The 21,950-nt window shown below is 48.2% G+C and overlaps 1 protein-coding gene across 2 annotated transcripts in view; it reads right to left on the minus strand.

Moving 5' to 3' along the window:
• Positions 1-4,018, minus strand: part of LOC114884685 (N-acetyllactosaminide alpha-1,3-galactosyltransferase) — a 66,078-nt gene extending 62,060 nt beyond the window's left edge. Inside the window, exon 1 of one of the 2 annotated variants that reach the window (XM_029203806.1) lies at positions 3,637-4,018. In XM_029203806.1, the coding sequence (XP_029059639.1) occupies positions 3,637-4,018 (382 nt within the window). The remainder of the gene's footprint in view (positions 1-3,636) is intronic. The other variant, XM_029203809.1, reaches the window with a different exon arrangement.
• Between the last annotated feature and the right edge of the window lie 17,932 nt (positions 4,019-21,950).

Genomic DNA, 21,950 nt, shown 5'->3' on the forward strand with positions numbered 1-21,950 from the left:
TCCCACATGCCGCGGAGCGGCTGGGCCCGTGAGCCATGGCCGCTGGGCCTGCGCGTCCGGAGCCTGTGCTCCACAACGGGAGAGACCACAACAGTGAGAGGCCAGTGTACCGCAAAAAAAAACCCCCAAAAAACAGAAGGTATAAGACACCATTATCCAGGCACTAAAATGGCTAAAATAAAAAAGACAGGGCTTCCCTGGTGGCGCAGTGGTTGAGAGTCCGCCTGCCGATGCAGGGAACATGGGTTCGTGCCCCGGTCTGGGAAGATCCCACATGCCGCGGAGCGGCTGGGCCTGTGAGCCATGGCCGCTGAGCCTGTGCGTCCGGAGCCTGTGCTCCGCAACGGGAGAGGCCACAACAGTGAGAGGCCCGTGTACTGCAAAAAAAAAAAAAAAAAAAAAGTTAAAAAAAAATTTAAAAGACAGACAATACCAAATATTGTCAAGGATGTGGAATAATTATGTCGTATACATCGCTGTGGGGATGTAAAATGGTATACTCTATGACCCAACAATTTCACTTCTAAGTGATAACAAATGACCACAAAAGATTTCTACCAGAAATAATAGTCCAGGGACTTCCCTGGTGGCGCAGTGGTTAAGAATCCACCTGCCAATGCAGGGGACACGGGTTTGATCCCTGGTCCAGGAAGATCCCACATGCTGCGGAGCAACTAAGCCTGTGGGCTACAACTACTGAGCCCGCGTGTCTAGAGCCCATGCTCCGCAACAAGAGAAGACACTGCAGTGAGAAGCCTGTGTACCTTAATGAAGAGTAGTCCCTGCTCAGCAAAACTAGAGAAAGCCTGCACGCAGCAACAAAGACCCAATGCAGCCAGAAATAAAAAAGAAAGAAAGAAAGACTAGCCCAGATTGGAGATAACCCAAATATTCATCAACAGGAGAATAAATATGCAAATGATGGTATATATAGCCATAAAATGGAATACGACTCAGCACTGAAAAGGAACAAACTACTCATATACACAATAACACAGGTGAATTTAACAAACATCACGTTGAGTGAAATAAGCCAGACGTGAAAGAGACACACAGTATGATTCCATTTATGTGACGTCCAGGAGCAGGCAAAATTAATCAATGGTGAGGAAAATCAGAAAATGGTTGCTTGGAAGGGCAGAAGGAAAAATCACTGGAAATGGGAACTTTCTAAGGTGATGCAAATATTTCATATCTCATTTTGGGTGGTGGTTACATAGGTGCAAACAGCTTTCAAAACTTGTTGAACCCAATACTTACCATCTGTGGATTTTATCATATGGAAATTATACTTCAGTTAAAAATTAGGAAAAGAAAATAATTCTAAAGTGTCTAGAAAATAAAAGCTAAAATAAAGACAATGTACAGGGCAGAAAACACATTCAGTTCAAATATATCAATAATTATATTTACGCTGTGAATGCACCTATATTAATGTCCAGCCTCCCCCTTAACCCAGCCCCCCTTTCGGCCATTCTCCCCTCACCCTTGCCCCCATCTCAATGACATCTGTCCATTAGCTGTTCTCTAGCCATCATGAGAGATGATGTAATGCAAAGAGCAGAAGCCTTAGAGCCAGACAGAGCTGCTTTCAAATCCCAGCTGCAATTTAGGAGTTGAGCGCCCACGAGCAAGTTACTTGACCTCTCTGCACCTTCATTTCCCCAACTATAAAGGAGGTCGATGATACCTGTTGGGCTGGGCTAAGAAAGGGGCAGTGTGCTGATTAGATTCTGGGGAACCTAATTCTTTTGACCTCAGCCTGTGAAACCAACTTGCATGTGAAAGGCCCACTGAAGGCCTGGAAAAGCTCAGAGGATGAGACTCCTGGGCTTCTTCTCCCTCAAGGGTAGGGAGGCGGCCCCGGGGCCCTGGAGTTAGGGTCTAGGCTGGTTGGTGCTAAGAGGTGAGCCGGTGGCTCAGAGCCACCAGGGCCAGGAAAAGGCATTGCTGACCTAGGACTAAGGAGACAGGTTTCCTGGCTAGGCTTGGCCACTGGCGGATCTTGCCCAAATCACTGTGCACACCTCTAGATTTAGTTTCTCCACCAAAGATGGCCAGATCAGACTGGATCTGAAGAATCTGATACCAAAAACAGCCTCTGGGGTTTCCTAATATATAGAAGAGGCAAAGGCAGAACTGAACCGGTTCTGCCTGAAAGAGGGAAGGTAAGGACCAGAGCCCTGCCGCCTAGGCTCCCCTCCCCCACCATGGTGCCCCTTGAGCGAGGACCCTAGGCTTCTCAGGGGCAAAGTTTGAAATCTCCCTGACCAGGTAAACCCTAGGGACTTTTTCAGCTCTGTCTTATTCAGTCATTGCGTACCTGTTACATGTAACAATAACTGGGAATCTGCACCTGCCCCCCAGCCTGGTAGGGGAGGCAAGGTACACCCAGAATTAACTCCGAGCAAGGTAAAAAGTGCTGAGTGTAGCCAAAGAAGCGCAGAAGTACAACAGACCATCCACATCCTTCCTCTACGTACACACGCGCGCCCACACACACACACATACACAGCCCCTTGGCACTTGGCATTTCTTTACTCACTGCAGTATCTCTATTTCGTAGTTATGGAAACTGAGGCTCTCCCTGGGAAAGGGTTTCCCAGCTAGGAGGCAGCGAGGCCAGAGCTCCCCCCACCCTCACCCCGTACTTCCTGCCCCCTGAGACCCACCTATTTCTAAGTAAATGAAGGAGGCAGCAAGGCCTGCTCAGCGGCCAGAAGGAGCACAAACGACAAGCAGAGCTACAAACGCAGCCGCCGGGGTCTCGGGTCTCTCCTGGGGGAGGAGCGAGCTCGCCGACAGCCTCCGCGCCTCCCTCCCTCCCTCCCTGGCCCGCGGGAAGATTGGGGAATCTCAAGTCGCTCTGCTTTCTCTCTTCGCGCGCTGACATTTTTTTCCACTTTACTGTTTCTTGGACGCCTTTCAAGAGTTTGTGCAATCATTCTGTTTAGCTGTTTTTCTGCCATTTTCAAACGCGGAGTGGTGTCCCTTTGAGTGGGAACGTGGTGGTTTGAAGACCTGAAGGGCTTCGCCTCCCATCACCCCGATGCAGCAGGCCTGGTAGCCGCCAAAGTTACAACGTTTGAAACTTTCCCGGTGCTGGGTGTTGGGTTGCTCCTCGGCTCTCTGAGCTCCCCGACCTCTCCCGCTCCGTGCCCCGGCTCTCGGGGGTTCCTGCGCCCCTCACTTCACCCTCCCAGGCTCCCCCTTCCCGGAGGCATCCTCTTCCCATCTGGTCCTGGGCGATGGAGCCCTTCCCCCACCCTGCTCCATACACGGGGGCAGAACCCTCTCTCCTTTCGAGACTTCCTCGGTGGTCCAGCTCCGCGCCCCCTGAGCCTGCCCTCTCCCGCCTGCACCTCGCGAACCCCGTGGGAAGCCCACCCCGCGGCCCTTCCGGCCCGAGTCTGGGCAGAGGCAGGGACAGGATGGGGACAGAGACGGGGTCGGAGTAGGGCGCAGTGGTAGCGACAAGAACAAAAGCAGGGACACAGGCAGGGCAGCAACAGGGCAGGGCCAGCGCGGTGGCCCGTCCTCTCCCCGCGCCGCCCTCACTCGGCGCCCGCCGCCCAGGGCCGGGCCGGGCTCGGCTCGCGGCCTCTGGGGCCTCGGGCGGCGCCCCGCGGGACCCACCTAATCCGCAGAAGCTGGGCGCGCTCGGGGCTGACCTGCGCCTCGGCTCCCGGCCCCGGCCCCGGCGTCGTCCTCGGGCCCGCTGCCTCTGCCCGAGCCCGGCGGGGCGTGCCGGGGCGGGGTGTGCCGCCTGCGCTCGGGCCGGCCGGCCGCCGGGCGCTCCTCCGGGGCGGCGGGCAGCGCGCGGCAGGCAGGGGCGCGAGGAAGCGGGCGGGCGCTGGGCAGCGGGCGGCGCGCTCCCCGCTCGGCCCGGCCCGCGGCTGTTTGTGCAGAGAGGGTCCCGCCCCGGACACGGCGGCTGGGAGGCCGGGCGCGCGAGTGCACGACTGCCGGTGTGCGTGTGTGTCTGGTGGCGGGGAGGCGCAGGGGGTGTTTGTTTCATTTTCACTCAGGCAGAAAAAAGCCTGAAACCAGCAAAAAAAGAAAAGAAAATCCCTGGTGATGGTGGCTGGGCCTCTTTGCCTTCCCGGGCCTGCACGGGGTGGGGGAGGGGTGGGGGACGGGTGGCGGGGACCCGGAGCATCGGAGGGTGGGGTGGGGTCTGTCTCCCCTTACCGCAGGAAGGGGCCCCGGTGCCCTGGCGCCCCGCCAAACACGGGGGGAGCGGAGAGCCTGGGAGGTCTGATCCACCATTTGTTTCCTGGGGAAGGAAGGGCGCAGAGGTAGACAGCGACAGGCCTGCGGGCTGGAGCTGCTCTCGCTGGAGCCCCCCAACCCCCCCGCCAAGTTCTGAGCTCCCCCCGACCCAAGTCCTCCAAGTCCTGAGCTCCCGACTGGAGAGGCTGGTCACTGGGCACCTAGCGCGGCCCCTGCCCGGGTTTGTTCGCAGACTTACTGGTCTTTGGGCCCAGAGTTTCTCAAACAGAACTCTATACACGCCCTGGGGTTCTCTACTAGAATTATTTTAGAAGGGAACTAAAGAAAAAAAAAAAATCTATTTCAGAGTTTGTGCTTCTGGGGCCAGTATGACAACCATTCACTTTGGTGAGTTGATGCAGGTACATCCGGCTCATTTAGTCCTACACTGGTAACCACGACGGTCACCTCACTTCTTGGGCTCCCAGACCATCTATTTTGCTGGTGCAAAACTCAACATTTTCTTTTGCCAGGATCATCTGCCATTGAACTTCAATTTCAGAGACTAAGAAATTAGCTTCTCAAGTATTTTAATGCATTGGAACTATAATTCGACACCATGAAAATGGCACAGAGCCTGGGTGTGGTGTATAATTTTAATTGTTTTGTGCTAATGAGAAAAGAACAGAGGCCTGATTGAATACTTGAAGGATACACAGAGGCTGCAGGGGGCCAGGTGAGGTCTTGGAGCTTGGGAGAACAAAGTTTCCTGATGGAGGCAGTGGAGTAAACAGTGGGAGAATTGAATCATCAACCCCACACAGTGGCTCAGGAAGGAGGAGTTCCATGGCAATCAGTACAATAAATACTTTGCAAAAGCATAAAATGCTCCATGATTGTCTTTGGAGAAGTCACTTGTAAGAGTTCATTAGTGGTGAGTATCACTGTAAATATACAATGAGTGATGTCATACCAAGTGTATTATTTCCCAATTTTCATTATTGCATTTGAGAATGCATTGTTTAAATTGCTCAGCCCATCAAACTGGATAATAAATGAGTTTGTTTGTTTCTTTTTTAAAGGAAGCTATGACAGTAATTCTAATCCTAAAGATGCTACCAGAAAACTACTAGAGCTAATCAATGAATTTGGTAAAGTAGCAGGATACAAAATTAATGCACAGAAATCTCTTGCATTCCTATACACTAATGATGAAAGATCAGAAAGAGAAATTAAGGAAACACTCCCATTTACCACTGCAACAAAAAGCATAAAATACCTAGGAATAAACCTACCTAAGGAGACAAAAGACCTGTATGCAGAAAACTATAAGACACTGATGAAAGAAATTAAAGATGATACAAACAGATGGAGAGATATACCATGTTCTTGGATTGGAAGAATCAACATTGTGAAAATGACTATACTACCCAAAGCAATCTACAGATTCAATGCAATCCCTATCAAACTACCACTGGCATTTTTCACAGAACTAGAACAAAAAATTTCACAATTTGTATGGAAACATAAAAGACCCTGAATAGCCAAAGCAATCTTGAAAAAGAAAAACGGAGCTGGAGGAATCAGGCTCCCTGACTTCACACTATACTACAAAGCTACAGTAATCAAAAGAGTACGGTACTGACACAAAAACAAATATAGATCAATGGAAGAGGATAGAAAGCCCAGAGATAAAACTATGCACATATGGTCAACTTATCTTTGATAAAGGAGGCAAGAATATACAGTGGAGAAAAGACAGCCTCTTCAATAAGCAGTGCTGGGAAAACTGGACAGCTACATGTAAAAGAATGAAATTAGAACACTCCCTAACACCATGCACAAAAATAAACTCAAAATGGATTAAAGACCTAAATGTAAGGCCAGACACTATAAGACTCTTAGAGGAAAACTTAGGCAGAACACTCTATGACATAAATCACAGCAAGATCCTTTTTGACCCACCTCCTAGAGGAATGGAAATAAAAACAAAAATAAACAAATGGGACCTAATGAAACTTAAAATCTTTTGCACAGCAGAGGACACCATAAACAAGACAAAAAGACAACCCTCAGATTGGGAGAAAATATTTGCCAATGAAGCAACTGACGAAGGTTTAATCTCCAAAATTTACAAGCAGCTCATGCAGCTCAGTATCAAAAAAACAAACAACCCAATCCAAAAATGGGCAGAAGATGTAAATAGACATTTCTCCGAAGAAGATATACAGGTTGCTAACAAACACATGAAAGGATGCTCAACATCGCTGATCATTAGAGAAACGCAAATCAAAACTACAATGAGGTTTCACCTCACACTGGTCTGAATGGCCATCATCAAAAAATCTGCAAACTATAAATGCTGGAGATGGTGTGGAGAAAAGGGAACCTTCTTGCACTATTGGTGGAAATGTATATTGATACAGCCACTATGGAGAACAGTTTGAGGTTCCTTAGAAAACTAACAATAGAACTACCATATGACCCAGCAATCCCACTATTGGGCATATACCCTGAGAAAACCATAATTCAAAAAGAATCATGTACCTCAATGTTCATTGCAGCTCTATTTACAATAGCCAGGACATGGAAGCAACCTAAGTGTCCATCGACAGATGAATGAATAAAGAAGATGTGGCACATATATACAATGGAATATTACTCAGCCATAAAAAGAAATGAAATTGAGATATTTGTAGTGAAGTGGATGGACCTAGAGACTGTCATACAGAGTGAAGTAAGTCAGAAAGAGAAAAACAAATACCATATGCTAACACATATATATGGAATCAAAAAAAAAAAAAGGTTCTGAAGAACCTAGGACAGGAATAAAGATGCAGATGTAGAGAATGGACTTGAGGACACGGGGAGGGGGAAGGGTAAGCTGGGACGAAGTGAGAGAGTGGCATGGACATATATACACTACCAAATGTAAAATAGATAGCTAGTGGGAAGCAGCCGTGTAGCACAGGGAGATCAGCTCGGTGCTTTGTGACCACCTAGAGGGATGGGATAGGGACGGTGGGAGGGAGATGCAAGAGGGAGGGGATATGGGGATATATGTATATGTATAGCTGATTCACTTTGTTATAGAGCAGAAGCTAACACACCATTGTAAAGCAATTATACTCCAATAAACATGTTAAAAAAAAAAAAAGGCTGTAATTCCCCATGCTATACAATACATCCTTGTTGCTTAAAAAAAAAGAAAAAATTGTTCTGAAGAACGTAGGGGCAGGACAGGAATAAAGACGCGGACATAGAGAATGGACTTGAGGACACGGGGAGGGGGAAGGGTAAGCTGGGAAGAAGTGAGAGAGTGGCATGGACATATATACACTCCCAAATGTAAAATAGATAGCTAGTGGGAAGCAGCCGCATAGCACAGGGAGATCAGCTCAGTGCTTTGTGACCACCTAGAGGGGTGGGATAGGGAGGGTGGGAGGGAGACGCAAGAGGGAGGGGATATGGGGATATATGTATACGTACAGCTGATTCACTTTGTTATACAGCAGAAACTAACACAACACTGTAAAGCATTTATACTCCAATGAAGACGTTAAAAAAAAAAGATGACGACACAGGAGATGAGACATATAAAAACATCACTCTGCTACCATTAAACTTGATGCAGGAGATTTGATTTCAGCAACACATCATCAGTCACATTAATTTAATGCTGTTAGTTTGGATTTTGTTGGTTTTGAGGTTGTGTTTGTATCTACGTAGAAATTTTGTTTTGGTTTTATGGTTTGTTTATAGAGCTCTGAGCATGAGGACTTCCTGCTTAATTTCAGGTTTATACCTATTTCAGTAACAATAAAATAAAAATAATTTAAGTCAATACTATGGATCTGGAAGGGTTTTTTGTTGTTGCTGTTGTTGTTGTTTGGTCTTGTTTTGTTTTTGGGAGGAGCTATATATAGTTCTCAAAATCTAACTGGCAATTCCAGTGACTGGATCGCTGAGCTGGAAATACAGCTTCAACATTACATACGTTAGCTTTGGGATCAGGGCTTCTAGGTTTAAGGCCTTAGATGAGTCATTCTTCCCGTCTGAGACTCCTTTGCATCATATACTGAAAGGAATAAGATGACTAGTTCATGGGAGGGGCAAAATCAAAATGGGATAACTGTTAAGAGAAAAGGCTTTGGAGCCTACAGGATCAGCACAGGAGTTCGAGGAGTTCACGGAGGGGAAGTGCGGGGCAGGTAAACACAGGTAGCTCTGATCACTTGCTAGGCTTTGCTCCAAGCGCCTCGAACACACCTGAGCTCACTTCATCCTCTGCACACCCTAATCACATCCCCATTTTCCAGGGAAGAAAGCCGAGGCACAGGCAATTTAAGTAATTTTGTTCAACCTTCTCTCTAGGTATGACCAAAGTGCTCTGGGGCCAGAAGACCTTCCTCCCTTACCTCCTTCATTCTTTTAACAAATACTTATTGGGACCCTACTATCTGTCAGCCCCTGTTCTTCAAGCTGAGGACATCCAGGCAAACAAGCAAGACAGCATTATAGCCCTGGAGGAGTCTGCAGCCAAGACATTAAACCAAGACCCACCCAATCAATGATTTCAGGACCATTGTGATCAGGACTCTGAGGGATAAATACAGGGTGCAGAGGACCCTGAGACCAGGAGAAGGAGGAGTTGGCTAGATGAAGACTTGAGGGAGAGTGACCCAAGCAGAGCCATGTGCAAAAGTCTCTAGGTGGGAGGAAAAAGAGCCATAAGTATGTGCTGGAAAGCTTCAGCATCACTCTAACAGTGTAGGGTTGGTGCCAGGATGGATTATTGAACCACGGGGACAGAATAAGGAGCATAGAAAGAGACCCACACACATGTGGAAACTCAGTGTCGACCAGAAGTGGGACTGCAGATCAGCAGGGGAAGAACAGACTTCAGAAAGTGTTGCTGGACCCAAAAGAATTGGAAACAGGTGTGCAAACAAAAATTTGTACAGGAATGTTCATAGCATTGCTATTTACAGTAGCAGAAAAGTGGAAGCAGCCCAAGTGTCCTTCAAGCAATGGCTGGATAAATAAAACGTGGTACATCCATGCAATGGAGTATTATTCGGCATAAAAAGGAATGAAATACTGATTCACACTACCACATGGATGAACCTTGAAAACATTATGCTGAGTGAAAGAAGTCAGACACAAAAGGCCATGTATTATATGACTCAGTTTATAGGAAATACCCAAAAGAGGCAAACTCACAGAGACAGAAAGCAAATAAGCGGTTGCCAGGAGCTGGGGAGGGAGAGTGGGAATGACTGCTGAATGGATACATGGTCTCCTCCCGGACTCCGGAACTAGATAGTAGTGAGGCTGGCACAACACGGCGAATGCATTAAATACCACTGACCTGTGCACGTAAACATGGCTTACCCATTTAAACGTGAATTTTATGTTATATAAATTTTATCACAATTTTAAAAAGTGTTTCTGAGCAACTGTCTATCCATACAAAAAGTAAAATAAAATCAGATTCCTAACACACACACACACACACACACACACACACACACAGTGTGCTGACCTTAAAGAATAATATGGATACATGACTATATTAAAATATAAAACATACAGGAAAGAAGCCACAATGAATTAATGGGCAAACCAGAGACTGGGAGAAGATGTTTGCAACGTAGAAAACAGAAAAGGATTGGTATCCAGAGTCTACAAGGAACCCCTGCAAATAAACAGGAAAAGACACATCTTCTTCTTCAATTTTCACACCTGGTTAAGGTCCTGAGTGAAATGCCACTGGGTCAGGGTTCCCAGGTGTCCCCTTCGTGTCACTTAACATCACTGTATGGACAGAACTTTCCATTTGGCTGCATCCGTCCCTGGCCACATCTATCCTGTGACATTGTACCCCCAGCACATACCTGGCACACAAGACATGTGTGATGGGCACGTGCTGACTGAATGGAGAGACGGGTGCCCAGATAGACGAAGAACACTTAGCTAGAGTCTTCATACGCTGCCTCATCCACACGGTCAGCAAACCTCCCCGCTGTCACCCTGGCCTCCCCTCTTACCAAGGTCCCTTTCTCCCTCAGATTCTCCGTGTCAGAAACACTGAGGTGAGGTGACCTCTGGCAGGCAGGGTTTGGAATGTGAATCCAGAAATTTCTCCGTGGAAGGAAAATTGCCTCGTTGAGGTTTTTGTGGGGAAGAGCCTATCAGCGAGGGTGGTCTGGTGGGGAGGACCAGGGTCCGCAGAGTCTGGTGAGCCCTTCCCACAGGAATCCCGGCTCCAGGAAATGCGAAGCTTCCTCAGATCCAGAGACACCCAGGGCCCTGGCGCCCCAGGAGATGGCCAGTCACAGCGCTCAGCTTACAGATGAGGAAATGAGATTCAGATGCGGGAGCGGCTGCCTCAAAATCACTAAGTAGAACTTTTCAGAGCTGGGTTTCATTCCTAATTCTCTCACATGCTGCCCAGCCCCAGACAGGAGGGGAATCTCCCAGGGCTAGAGTGGGAAAACGTTTTAAAGCAGTTTCCAGAAGTGGTTGAGCTAGTCAGGAGAAGTAGGTGATTGAGCACAGAGGAGGAAGCGGGGATGCGGGACGGCAGCTGGGAGGAGAGCGGCTCGTGCAAAGGTCAGAGGACGGGACAGGCGAGGTCCACCCTGGGGGACACGGGGCCACCAGCCTGGGGCTGAGGGGCTGAAGCAGAGGAGCTTGGAAGGGGAAGACCAGGGATTCGCCTTTTACCCTTTCCTGAGAAGGGAGCCTCTGGAGTATCCCTGGGAAGGGAGGGTGGCATGATGGAGGTTGTCTCTGAAGGGATAGTCCCACCAGTGCTGTCACAGTCACTGAAAAATAGGTCACAAGGGAAGGAAGGAGAAAGCAGGAGCCAGAAAGGAAAGAGGGAAGGAAGGAAGGAAGGAAGGAAGGAAGGAAGGAAGGAAGGAAGGAAGGAAGGAGGGAGGGAGGGAGGGAGGAAGGAAAGAAGGGAGGAAGGAAGTTAGTTAAGGTAATCAGAATATGCCACCCTCAAAAATATGCCACTTTGGGGCTTCCCTGGTGGCGCAGTGGTTGGGAGTCCGCCTGCCGATGCAGGGAACGCGGGCTCGTGCCCTGGTCCGGGAGGATCCCACATGCCGCGGAGCGGCTGGGCCCGTGAGCCATGGCCGCTGGGCCTGCGCGTCCGGAGCCTGTGCTCCGCAACGGGAGAGGCCACAACAGTGAGAGGCCCGCGTACCGCAAAAAAAAAAACAAAAAAGAAAGAAAGAAAAAAAAAATGCCACTTTGGCATAAAGATTATTTTGAGCTGAAGGCAAGTGAGAAGCAGCAGACACAGGAAAAACTCTCTGCCACCACCTCCCCCCTTATCTTTCTGTCTAAAAGCAGGGCATAAGTTTCCCTTCGTAAAGGTGACATGAATTCTCCTTGTGAGGTACCCCACCTCCCCACCTCCAACTCATACCAGGAAGAGGAGAACAACCTTTATCAGCAGAGATCAAGGTGAGACTGCATAAACAAACCTGATTGAAATTACCCTTATCTTCCGTTAGCTTCCCCACCCTGGATATATTTACCTTCCTGCAGTTTACCACCCTTAGTAGCCCCAACTCCTTTCCCTTTTGTCTAGTCACTTCACCACCATTTATTGTCCTGTGTTAAAATGGTGGATAAGCCCCCCAAGTCTAACCACTTCTCTGGGTTTTCACTTTTTTTCCTGTGAAGCCCCCACACATGTAAAAATATTAGCATCAATGAAGGAACATATGCGTTTTTCTCCTGTTAATCTGTCTTTGTCAGTTTAATTTGCAGGCTGCAGAAGCAGCACATAAGAGGGTAAAGGAAAAGTGTTTTCCTCCCCTACTGAGGGAAGGAAGGGGGTGGAGGAGGAAGGAGGGAGGGAGCGAGGGAAGGAAAGAAAGTCTTTCTGACTTGGGACTGGCAACAGATAATTGCTTTCCTTCCAGTTTGACAATAAATACGATGGGAGGAATTGACAAGCCCAGGAGAGCAGGGACTGACTTGGCTCCTTTCAGGCCCATCAGCTTCTCCATCCTTTATTGATCCAAGGAAATGCTATTAAAAATCATCTCCAGGAGAGGAAATATCCTTTTTACTTCGTTTTGTACTTGGAAGTCATTTGTTTTCTAATGATATTAAATTCCACCTCTGGCATTTACATACATCTAATTTCAAAAGGCAGAAACAGGGAGAAAGCCAAATATTTTAAGGCTCTTGGGTTCATTTTGGAAAACAGTTAGTGCTTCCAGGGCCAAAGAATTCTACCAGTTGAAATAAAATTTTACCTTTGCAACCAAAACTTATAAAGCTACATTCCACCAGTGTTAAAAGTGTGTTCCTCTCAACCTTCGAAAAAGATCAAAGAAATAATCCACTTGAGCGAAGGGCAGGGGGTGGGAGGACACTTTTACTGTAAACCCTTTTATACATCTGGATTGTTATTCCCTGAGAACGTCTTATCTATTTTTTTATTTTTTAATAGTTTTTTTTATTAAGAAAAAAATTTTTTTTAATTTTTTAATTTTTCTGTCACACCATGGCATGCAGGATCTTAGCTCCCCAACCAAAGATAGAACCCTTGCCCCCTGCAGTGGGAGCACAGATTCCTAACCGCTGGACTACCAGGGAATTCTCCTCTATTTTTAAAAATTAAGCACATAAACAAAATAAAAACACAACTTAAAGAAGCTAATGTCCTGGGTCTTCTCAAGGGTTTGAATGTTATCTTCTGGGCATTAGAAATAAAATTTGTAGGGACTTCCCTGATGGTCCAGTGGCTAAGACTCCGTATTCTCAATGCAGGGGGCCTGGGTTCGATCCCTGGTCGGGGAACTAGATCCCGCATGCTGCAACTAAGACCCAGGGCAGCCAAAATAAATTAAAAAATAAAATTTGTAGTAGAACAAGCCTGGGATCAGCTCAGGTTCAAGCTTTGTTCCTGCAATTCCACAAGCCAGGTGACCTTGAGGGGAAAAAAAAAAAAACACTTAAACTTCCTGAGCCTCAGTTATCTTATGTATAAAATGGGGTAATTATCTCTACCTCCCAGGGGTATGTTAAGATAAAAAATGAGATAAAGTGTGCTCTTGCAAAAGAGGTTTGAAATATAATAAGGCACCAAAGAAATGTGAGCTCCTATCATCAATTATATAAAGTTCTTCTTTGAATTCTTGGATCACTAAACCCAGTGGGAATGAGGTCCCCCCACCCCCCGGTCATGCTATTCCCTCTGCACCTTGTTAACCCCTCCTCACCCTGTAGGTCTCAGCTCAGGCACAACCTGGCTACCTGGTCCCTCACCTCCCACCACACTTCTTGGGCCCCCTAGGCTCCAGCCACACTCTCCCCTGTGCTGTCCCTCAAACAGGTCAAGTACAATCCAAACCTGGGCCTTTGCACCTGCTGTTCCCTCTGCCTGGGATGCTCCCCCGACCCATAGTCACTTCACTACTTATTGTAAGCATGTATTTCTTAGATTTTTTTTTTTTTTGCGGTACACGGGCCTCTCACTGTTGCGGCCTCTCCCACAGCGGAGCACAGGCTCCGGACGCGCAGGCTCAGCGGCCACGGCCCACGGGCCCAGCCACTCCGCGGCATGTGGGATCCTCCCGGACCGGGGCACGAACCCGCGTCCCCTGCATCGGCAGGCGGACCCTCAACCACTGCGCCACCAGGGAAGCCCTTAGATTTTTCTTAATTAAAAACCAAACACAAACCCATCTTTAGCTAAAAAAGTTGATTAAAATCTGTGTCCATTGGTCTTGGCTTTTGATCTATGGCTGTCAAAGAAAGATGCACTGGGAACCTGGTTCGTTTTTCTGATTTGTAACCCTGTCAGGAGGTCCCTGCCCTGAGGCTCTGTGTGGGGTTCTGTGTGTCCCCATTAGGCAGCTTCCTAGTTCCTCCAGTGCTTCACCTTCTATCTTACCATTCTTCAGGCCCCCAGACTCACACACACCTGGAGGCATCCCAGATGAATGTTCCATGCCACCCTACTTGTAGAGGCAGAAGTCATACCCAGGAGGACCCCAAGTTACCAGTGGCTGCCCCAGTAAAGAGAGAAACTCCTGAATTCTAACAAACCTGGGCACCCATCTTGGCTTGACCATTACTAGCTGGGGTCTTTGATCAAGATGCAGCCCTTTTCAGGGCCTCAGTCTCTGTATTTGTGTAATGAGGAATCCTCCCTCCCAGGATCCAATGAGATGAGGTATGTGAGGCACCTGGCAGTGTATGATGGCGGTGATGGTTATCAGGACACAGAGGAATGAACCTTAAATGGTGGAATGTCAGGAATTAGAAGGGGAAGATACAGGGGGTGGATGAGCATTCTTGGGTCATCTCAAACCATAACCGTAGGCAAAACCAAGGTACCCAAGAATCCAGTCCTGTGTCTCTTTTTGCACAGAAGGTGGGGGCATGACCTCCATTTGTTTTTCTGGCCGCGCTTTGCAGCACATGGGATCCTACCGGCGCCCCCTGCAGTGAAGCGTGGAGTCTTAACCCCTGGACCGCCAGGGAAGTCCCTCATTTTGAATGCTCACTATGGCAACTGGTCTCTCCCCATGCTGTACACTGCACTTGCTGGGGTCCTGGACAAAACTGAACGGCTGCCTTGACCATGGATCATTTTTAGAGGATGTCAATGCTTTCGTCCAGACTGGAGTTGACCGTAACTATGGCTTTCTTCTTTCTGTAAAGTGGGACTCTCCGTCTTGAAGAGTCCTGGCTTTGTTGAGTGTCAGCACTGGAACTCTCCCTGAAAGAGACTCTGCTGCTGCCTTACTGGGTGACCTGAGGAAGTCCCTTCCCCTGGACTCCAGACGCCCCGTCTGTACAGTGACCCCATGGGGTGGGGCGGTCTCCCCAGGCCCTCTCCGCTCTAGCGTCCTGCCTACGGAGCATTTATGAGTCAAGGCAATACCTTCTCTGAATTTGCCAGCCATTATTACTAGTTATGTGATCCTGAGCAAGTGATGTCACCTCTGTGCCTTAGCTGCCTCATCTGAAAACGTGGGTAATAATTTACTAAAGAGTGTAGAAGAGAGCCTGGCATGAAGTAGATACTATATGTGAGTTGGTACCCTCATCACCACCACTAATACCATCATCATCATTATCACCAGCATCACTGCCATCACCATCATCACCATCACCATCATCACCATCATCAACATCACCATCATCACCATCACCACCATCATCAACATCATCACCATCATCAACATCACCATCATCACCATCACCATCATCAACATCATCATCACCATCATCACCATCACCACCATCATCACCATCACCATCATCACCACCATCATCACCATCATCATCACCATCATCAACATCACCATCACCATCATCATCACCATCACCATCATCAACATCACCATCATCACCATCATCAACATCACCATCATCACCATCACCACCATCCTCATCACCACCATCATCCTCATCATCCAGCCTCATTAGACTGTTGGTTGGTATGCCTGGTGTGAGGAAAATTGCTCAGAACAGGATACAGAGACACCTGGGTACAAGCCCTTGCTTAAGCAAAGTTTCTGCATCTTCCACAGCCTCAATCTTTTCTTCCTAAGGTGAGGGGATTGGGTCTGACAGTTGGGGCAAAAGGTGTACCCTGTGGCCAAAGATTAGATCCTTTTCTCGTCCTTCTAGTTTTACAACCAAATTCTTCAAACTTTGGCTTCCAGGACAGATTTTACTTTTTTTTTTTTTTTTTTTTTTCCAGGATGTCATCAGCATCTGGCCCTACCCTCAGCTAAAACAGTCAGGTTGATCTGAACAAAAAAAGGTTTGGTGAAGTGTCTACCAACAGACTAATGGATAAAGAAGATGTAGTGTGTGTGTGTGTGTGTGTGTGTGTGTGTGTGTGTGTGAGAGAGAGAGATGGAATATTACTCAGCCATAAAAAAGAACGAAATATTGTTATTTGTAGCAGCGTAGATGGACCTAGAGATTGTCATACTGAGTGAAGTGGGTCAGACAGAGAAAGACAAGTATCATATGGTATCACTTATACGTGAGCTCTAAATAATGATACAAATGAATTTATTTACAGAACAGAAACAGACTCACAGACATAGAAAACAAACTTACAGTTACCAAAGGGGAGAGGAGAGGGAGAGATAGATTAGGAGTTTAGGATTAACATATAAACACTACTATATATAAAATAGATAATCAACTAGGACCTACTGTATAGCACAGGGAACTATATTCAATATCTTGTAATAACCTAAAATGCAAAAGAATCTGAAAAAAATGTATGTATAACTGAATCACTTTGCTGTACACCTGAAACTAACACAATATTGTAAATCAACTATACTTCAGTAAAAAAAAGAAAGAAAACGTGTTGGAGCAACGCCAGAGAAGAAAGAAATCCAAGCCCACAGATTTTCAGGTTGAATTTCTTATAACTGTAACAGGGTTGTAGCCACCCATCTCCTGAGTAAAACAGGAGACAGACTTTGGGAGAAGAAAGAAGGAGAGGAGGGATGAAAGGGGAAGGGAGAGCAGGAAAGGGAGAAAGGATGAGGGAGGGGGCTGCAGGAAGAGGCCACCAAGGCAAGACATCTCAAGAAACAACACCCCTTGTTATTTTCACTCACTGAAAAATCAAACTGTGTGTGGCCAATTATATCTCAATAAAGCTCGAGAAAAAAAAAACAAACCTGGCTGTGTGCCTGGAGAGCAGTTGTGTGTATTTGTTGTCTACGTGTGTGTGAGTGTGCATATATGTGTCTGCCTTTGAGACCGTGTGTATGCTTGAGTATGCATGTGTATGTGCATGGACACATTTGAATGTGTGTCTGTGAGTCCATGTCTCCACATGCCTAGACAGTGCCGGGCACACGTTAACTGCTCTCTGGTTCTGATCATTGAACAAATATGCATGAGAGTACATGTGTGACTCCTTGAGTGGCTCTGATAGTCAGGCGCATGTGTGGCTGCGTGTACGTTCCTGTATGTCCTTCTGAATGTGCCTGTTCGTGCCTGTGATGGAGGTGAGGCAGGGATGCATATTGGTGTCTGGATGTGTGTTGTAGCTGTGTGTCTGCACGCATAAGTGTGTGGGTGCCTTTGAAGGGTGAGTGTGTGTTTCAGTGTGTGCGGCTGCAGGGCTGAGTGACAGGGAGTGTGCGCTTGTGTGCAGTCGTGAGCTTGCCTGCAAGGGTGGTGCCCAAGCAAGCGTCTTGGTGTATGGCTGTGCGCGCATGTGCATGCGTGTGTGCTCTGAGGGGGTGTGCACCTAGGCACCCACATGTACAGGGACCCTGGTAGCCCTGGGCTTGATTTCCCTCCCCCTCAGTCAGGAAATGCCTGTGGTTTGTACCATCGGTCTGTTCCCTTTTCATTTCAATGGGGGCTCAGGGTAGCCTCTTAGCAGCTCTCATTCACCTGTCTATTTGGACTTTCTTTGTGGGAACCAGAAGGGCTGAGCTTGCAAGAGCTCCACTGAGGCTGGTTGACACCCTGATGCTGAGGGTCTGGAGGAAACACCATGGCTCTTGCCCCAAGGAGGGAGCCCCTGTTGTGCCCCATCCCGTGGTGCTCCCAGATCCCCCTGCTGACCAGTCCCTCCCCCCGCCAGGGGAGCCTCAGCATCCGGAGCAGGATTGAACAGGGCAAGAGATTTGGAGGCAGACAACCTGAGTTCAAGTTCAGCTTCCACCCTTGGCTGAACTGGGAGGCTTTGGACAAGTCGCTGAAAGTCTCCAAGCTTCCACTTCCTTGGTGGCACAATGGGACACCTGACATCAAGGTTGACCCCTTCTGGTCCCAGTGACCATGAATATGTAGAGTGGAGGCTTCCGGAGCCCACCCAGATCTCCATCACACCCTCTGGTGCACCTGTCCCCAGCCTCTGTGAGTACTGGCTTCTAAAGTCTCAGCTGCCCTTTTCTTGTCCTCAGCCAAATGCAAGCTGCTTGCCTGGGAGGTCACATGCCCCTCAGAGCACCCAGCACCCAATGACTCCTGACTCCTATGAGCTACAGAAAGTTAGTCTTCTTGTCTCAAGATGCAGCCAGCTCCATGATACAATTCACTCTCTAGAGGTCCCCAAAAGGAACAGGTTAAGATAATCACCAGTCAAGACCATACTCTTCCATCACTTTCTTTCTCTGCCCGACCTGTGTCCTTCAACCCCCTTTTCCTGAGAACATGCCCCTAATAAATCACTTTCACCAGAAGCCCTTCCCAGGCTCTGCTTCTAGGAAACCTAGCTGAGGACAGTATGAAAGCGTTTTTACACACAGTCACCCCAATGTTTGGGGCATGCTTAGTATCATCCTATTTTTAAGATGAGAAAATGAAAGTTGATGGAAGAAAAAATGAAATAATGGAGGGGAAAAGCGCTTAGAGTGACATCCACAAATGTCTCTTGAGCCGGTTGTCAACGCGGGCCTCTCAGACAACAGCCAGTGTGCTGCTCCATCGCAGGTTCCCCAGCCCTCAAGTTTCTTGGGATCAAAGGGGACCTGAAAGCTCATCTGGGACATGCATATCATGCTTGACTCCTCTCTATACAAATGTTCTCTCCAGGCAAACGTCCAGTTGTATTTGAATGCTCCTGATGTTGGGGAGCTCACTCCCTCCAAAGAAGCATCTTCTGCTTTTAGAGGGTGCAACTATTCATCTCCTTTCCTTCATTCAGCAAACATTCGTTTAAAAAAAAGCATTTATTTGGTTGTGCCGGGTCTTAGTTGCAGCAGGCTAGTTGTGGCACATGGACTCCTTAGTTGCGGCAGGCAGGCTCCTTAGTTGCAGCTCACTGGCTCCTTAGTTGTGGCGTGCGAACTCTTAGTTGTGGCATGCATGTGGGATCTAGTTCCCTGACCAGGGGCCAAACCCGGGCCCCCTGCATTGGGAGCATGGAGTCTTAACCACTGCTACACCAAGGAAGTCTCTCAGCAAATATTCTTTAAGCACCTACTGTGTGCCGGGCACTATGCAAAGCACCGAGGATGCAGTGATGAGCTAAAGCCAGCTCCGTTCCTGTCCTCATGGAGCTTATGGACTGGCGGGAGAGAAAACCAAGGAGAAACAACTGCAGGGATAAACACTGCAACCCTACAAGGTGTGGGAACAGAGGTACAGGGTGTGAGAGAGAGTCCGGGGTGCCCTTGAGGGCTTCACAGTGGGAAAATCCAGATGTGCGTTGGGAGGACAGAGAATGCTTTCCTGAGGATGTGATGACCCAGCTGGTTTCTGAAGGATGAGTAGAAAGTAACAAGGGGATGAGAGAAGGAACAGTGTTAAAGAAGGAGGGAGCAGCATAGGCAAAGGCCAGTGGTGGGCAGGAAAGTAGAATGGCACACAAGTGGCCTGGAAGGGAGACAGTGAGGTGGGTCGGAAGGTGGGGGTGGGGTGTGGCCCTGAGAGCAGAGGAGGCCTGAGGGTTTTAGGCAGGGCCCTCCTCATTCAGATCATCAGTCTCATCTTCCAGTTCTTCTCATGACAAAATGACTCCTTTCCACCTGGTTGAGACATCCCCTCTACCACCGGGATTCCTCCACCTGCTCCGGCAGGCCCGTTGCAGGCTCTCCTCACTGCCGCTGCGTGACTCAGAGCACAGGCATCTCGAGATCTCAGAGAGACACACCTAGAAATGACTGTTGCCGCCATACACTGCATCAAAAGCCAAGGTCTCTTCAACAGCCTGAAGGAGACCAGGGTGATGCGGGGCCTGGGAACACAAAAGCAGGTTTCCGGGAGCCAGAAGAACCCGCCTGAGAAGCCGAGGGTTCTCCTCTTGGGCGCCCTGTCTGTCTCTCCATGACCCACCTCCCATGTGAAAACATAGACACACAGAAGGCCTGGGTTTTCACTGACCCACCACGTGGCCTGCCCTGGCCGTCTCTGGGGGGAGGAGGACACGGCTGCCGAGGCGACGGGGGAAGGAGGCCCACTGGAGGCGAATGGAACCAGGAAGCCCCCCACATCAGCTCCACCTGGTCGGCTTTCTCCCACTGCCTGGGTGTAAAACACAGACTCCTGGGCTTCCCTGGTGGCGCAGTGGTTGAGAGTCCGCCTGCCGATGCAGGGGACGCGGGTTCGTGCCCCGGTCCGGGAAGATCCCACACGCCGCGGAGCGGCTGGGCCCGTGAGCCATGGCCGCCGAGCCTGCGCGTCCGGAGCCTGTGCTCCGCAACCGGAGAGGCCACAAGAGTGAGAGGCCCGCGTACCGCAAAAAAAAAAAAAAAAAAGACTTGGCAAAAATAATTTGAAAATCATAAACTCACTATAAAATGGAAACAGACCCCCCCAAATGCATGCAATATACCTGACAAAGAAAGAAAGAACAAACAAAAACTCTAAGAGTAAAGGTAAAGGAAAGCCAATCTGCATGGTTTTATCATTTAAGATCTTTTACAACCTAGTTTTAGATTTATAGAAAATTTTCATTTATTTTTACAGTCTCATTTTCAACTTTCACAGCAAATTCTCAACTCACTTCTTGTGGCTTAACAACTTTTTTCCTTCTGATTTCTGGGAAATGTCACATAAGGGTTTACATAAAGATTATATTTTCTTAGTAAGACAATGTAATAATTTTAATTGGGGAGATGGGCATTTTTTAAAGTATAAATCTATCTATAATCTTTGACTTTCTCAAAGTTTATTTCTAATTAGGTTCCTAGCAGAGCAATTCCATTTGTCTCAAGCAAAATTTTGATAAAATTCTATAGTACCAAAAAAAAAAAGAAAAGAAAAGGGGGAACGGAGGTAGTGAATGGAATTAGAGTTGCTAATCGGCTGACCTTAAAAATAAAATGTAAAAATTCTGGACTGTCTGGGTGAGCCCAAGACAAGAATATTTAAAAGTGGAAGACAGCGTCAGAAGAGCAGCTGAGGAGGAAGCAGAGATTGGGGTGATGAGATGCAAGGATTCAAACCCTCATCTCTGATCTGAGGGTGGAAAGAGGCCACAAGTCAAGGGATGCCGGCAGCCTCTGGAACTGGAAAAGACAAGGAAACAGATTGTCCCCTAGAGCTTCTGGAAAGCAGCACAGTCTTGCCGACGCCTTAATCTTAACCCAGTGAGACCTGCATCACACATTGGACATCAGGACCATAGCCTAATAGATGTGTGTGTTTTAAGCCAGTGTTTGGTAATTGTTTCAGCAGCAGTAGAAAACAAACCCACAAGAGCCCTGATAACACTGGTGCAGTGCCCAGCCCAGCTTGGCTGTAGGAATACACCTCTCCAGCCCAGGCAGGGGAAGGATTGGTGAAAGAAGCCTCTGGTTTTGAAGAGTCACTGCTCTAGGGGCCCCGAATGGACATAGGCCTGTCCCAGGAGTACTTGCATCCTATAAGGGCAATGTCCACACCGGTTAATCCTGGTAGGTACTGTTCACGGCATTGCCCTGAAGATTTCAGAGACACGGTGGTGAAGAAGCGAGGGCCCCAGCTTTTGAAGAGCTTCTAGGCAGGAGGAGAAAGAGATGTGAACAAGCCGGGAATCAAACCCCATTAAGACCCAGAACAATGAAGTCCTAACGGCAGTATATCAGGCAGTGGAGCTGAATGCATGAGAGACCTCCCTGGTTTCGTCATCAACCACGTGGCCTCCTTGGGACAGGACCATCCCTGGGCAGCTGGACTTCCCTTCTCGGGGTTTGGATTCCCCACATGTAGGGTAGGCTCCTCCCTCTTCCAGTCCTCTTCCTTCTGCCTGGAGACACAGGAGACAGATGTGACAGTCCCAA

This window comes from Monodon monoceros, unplaced genomic scaffold, assembly GCF_005190385.1.
Source record: "Monodon monoceros isolate NGI ecotype Baffin Bay Population unplaced genomic scaffold, NGI_Narwhal_1 Super_Scaffold_5, whole genome shotgun sequence".
NCBI classification, from domain to species: Eukaryota; Metazoa; Chordata; class Mammalia; order Artiodactyla; family Monodontidae; genus Monodon; species Monodon monoceros.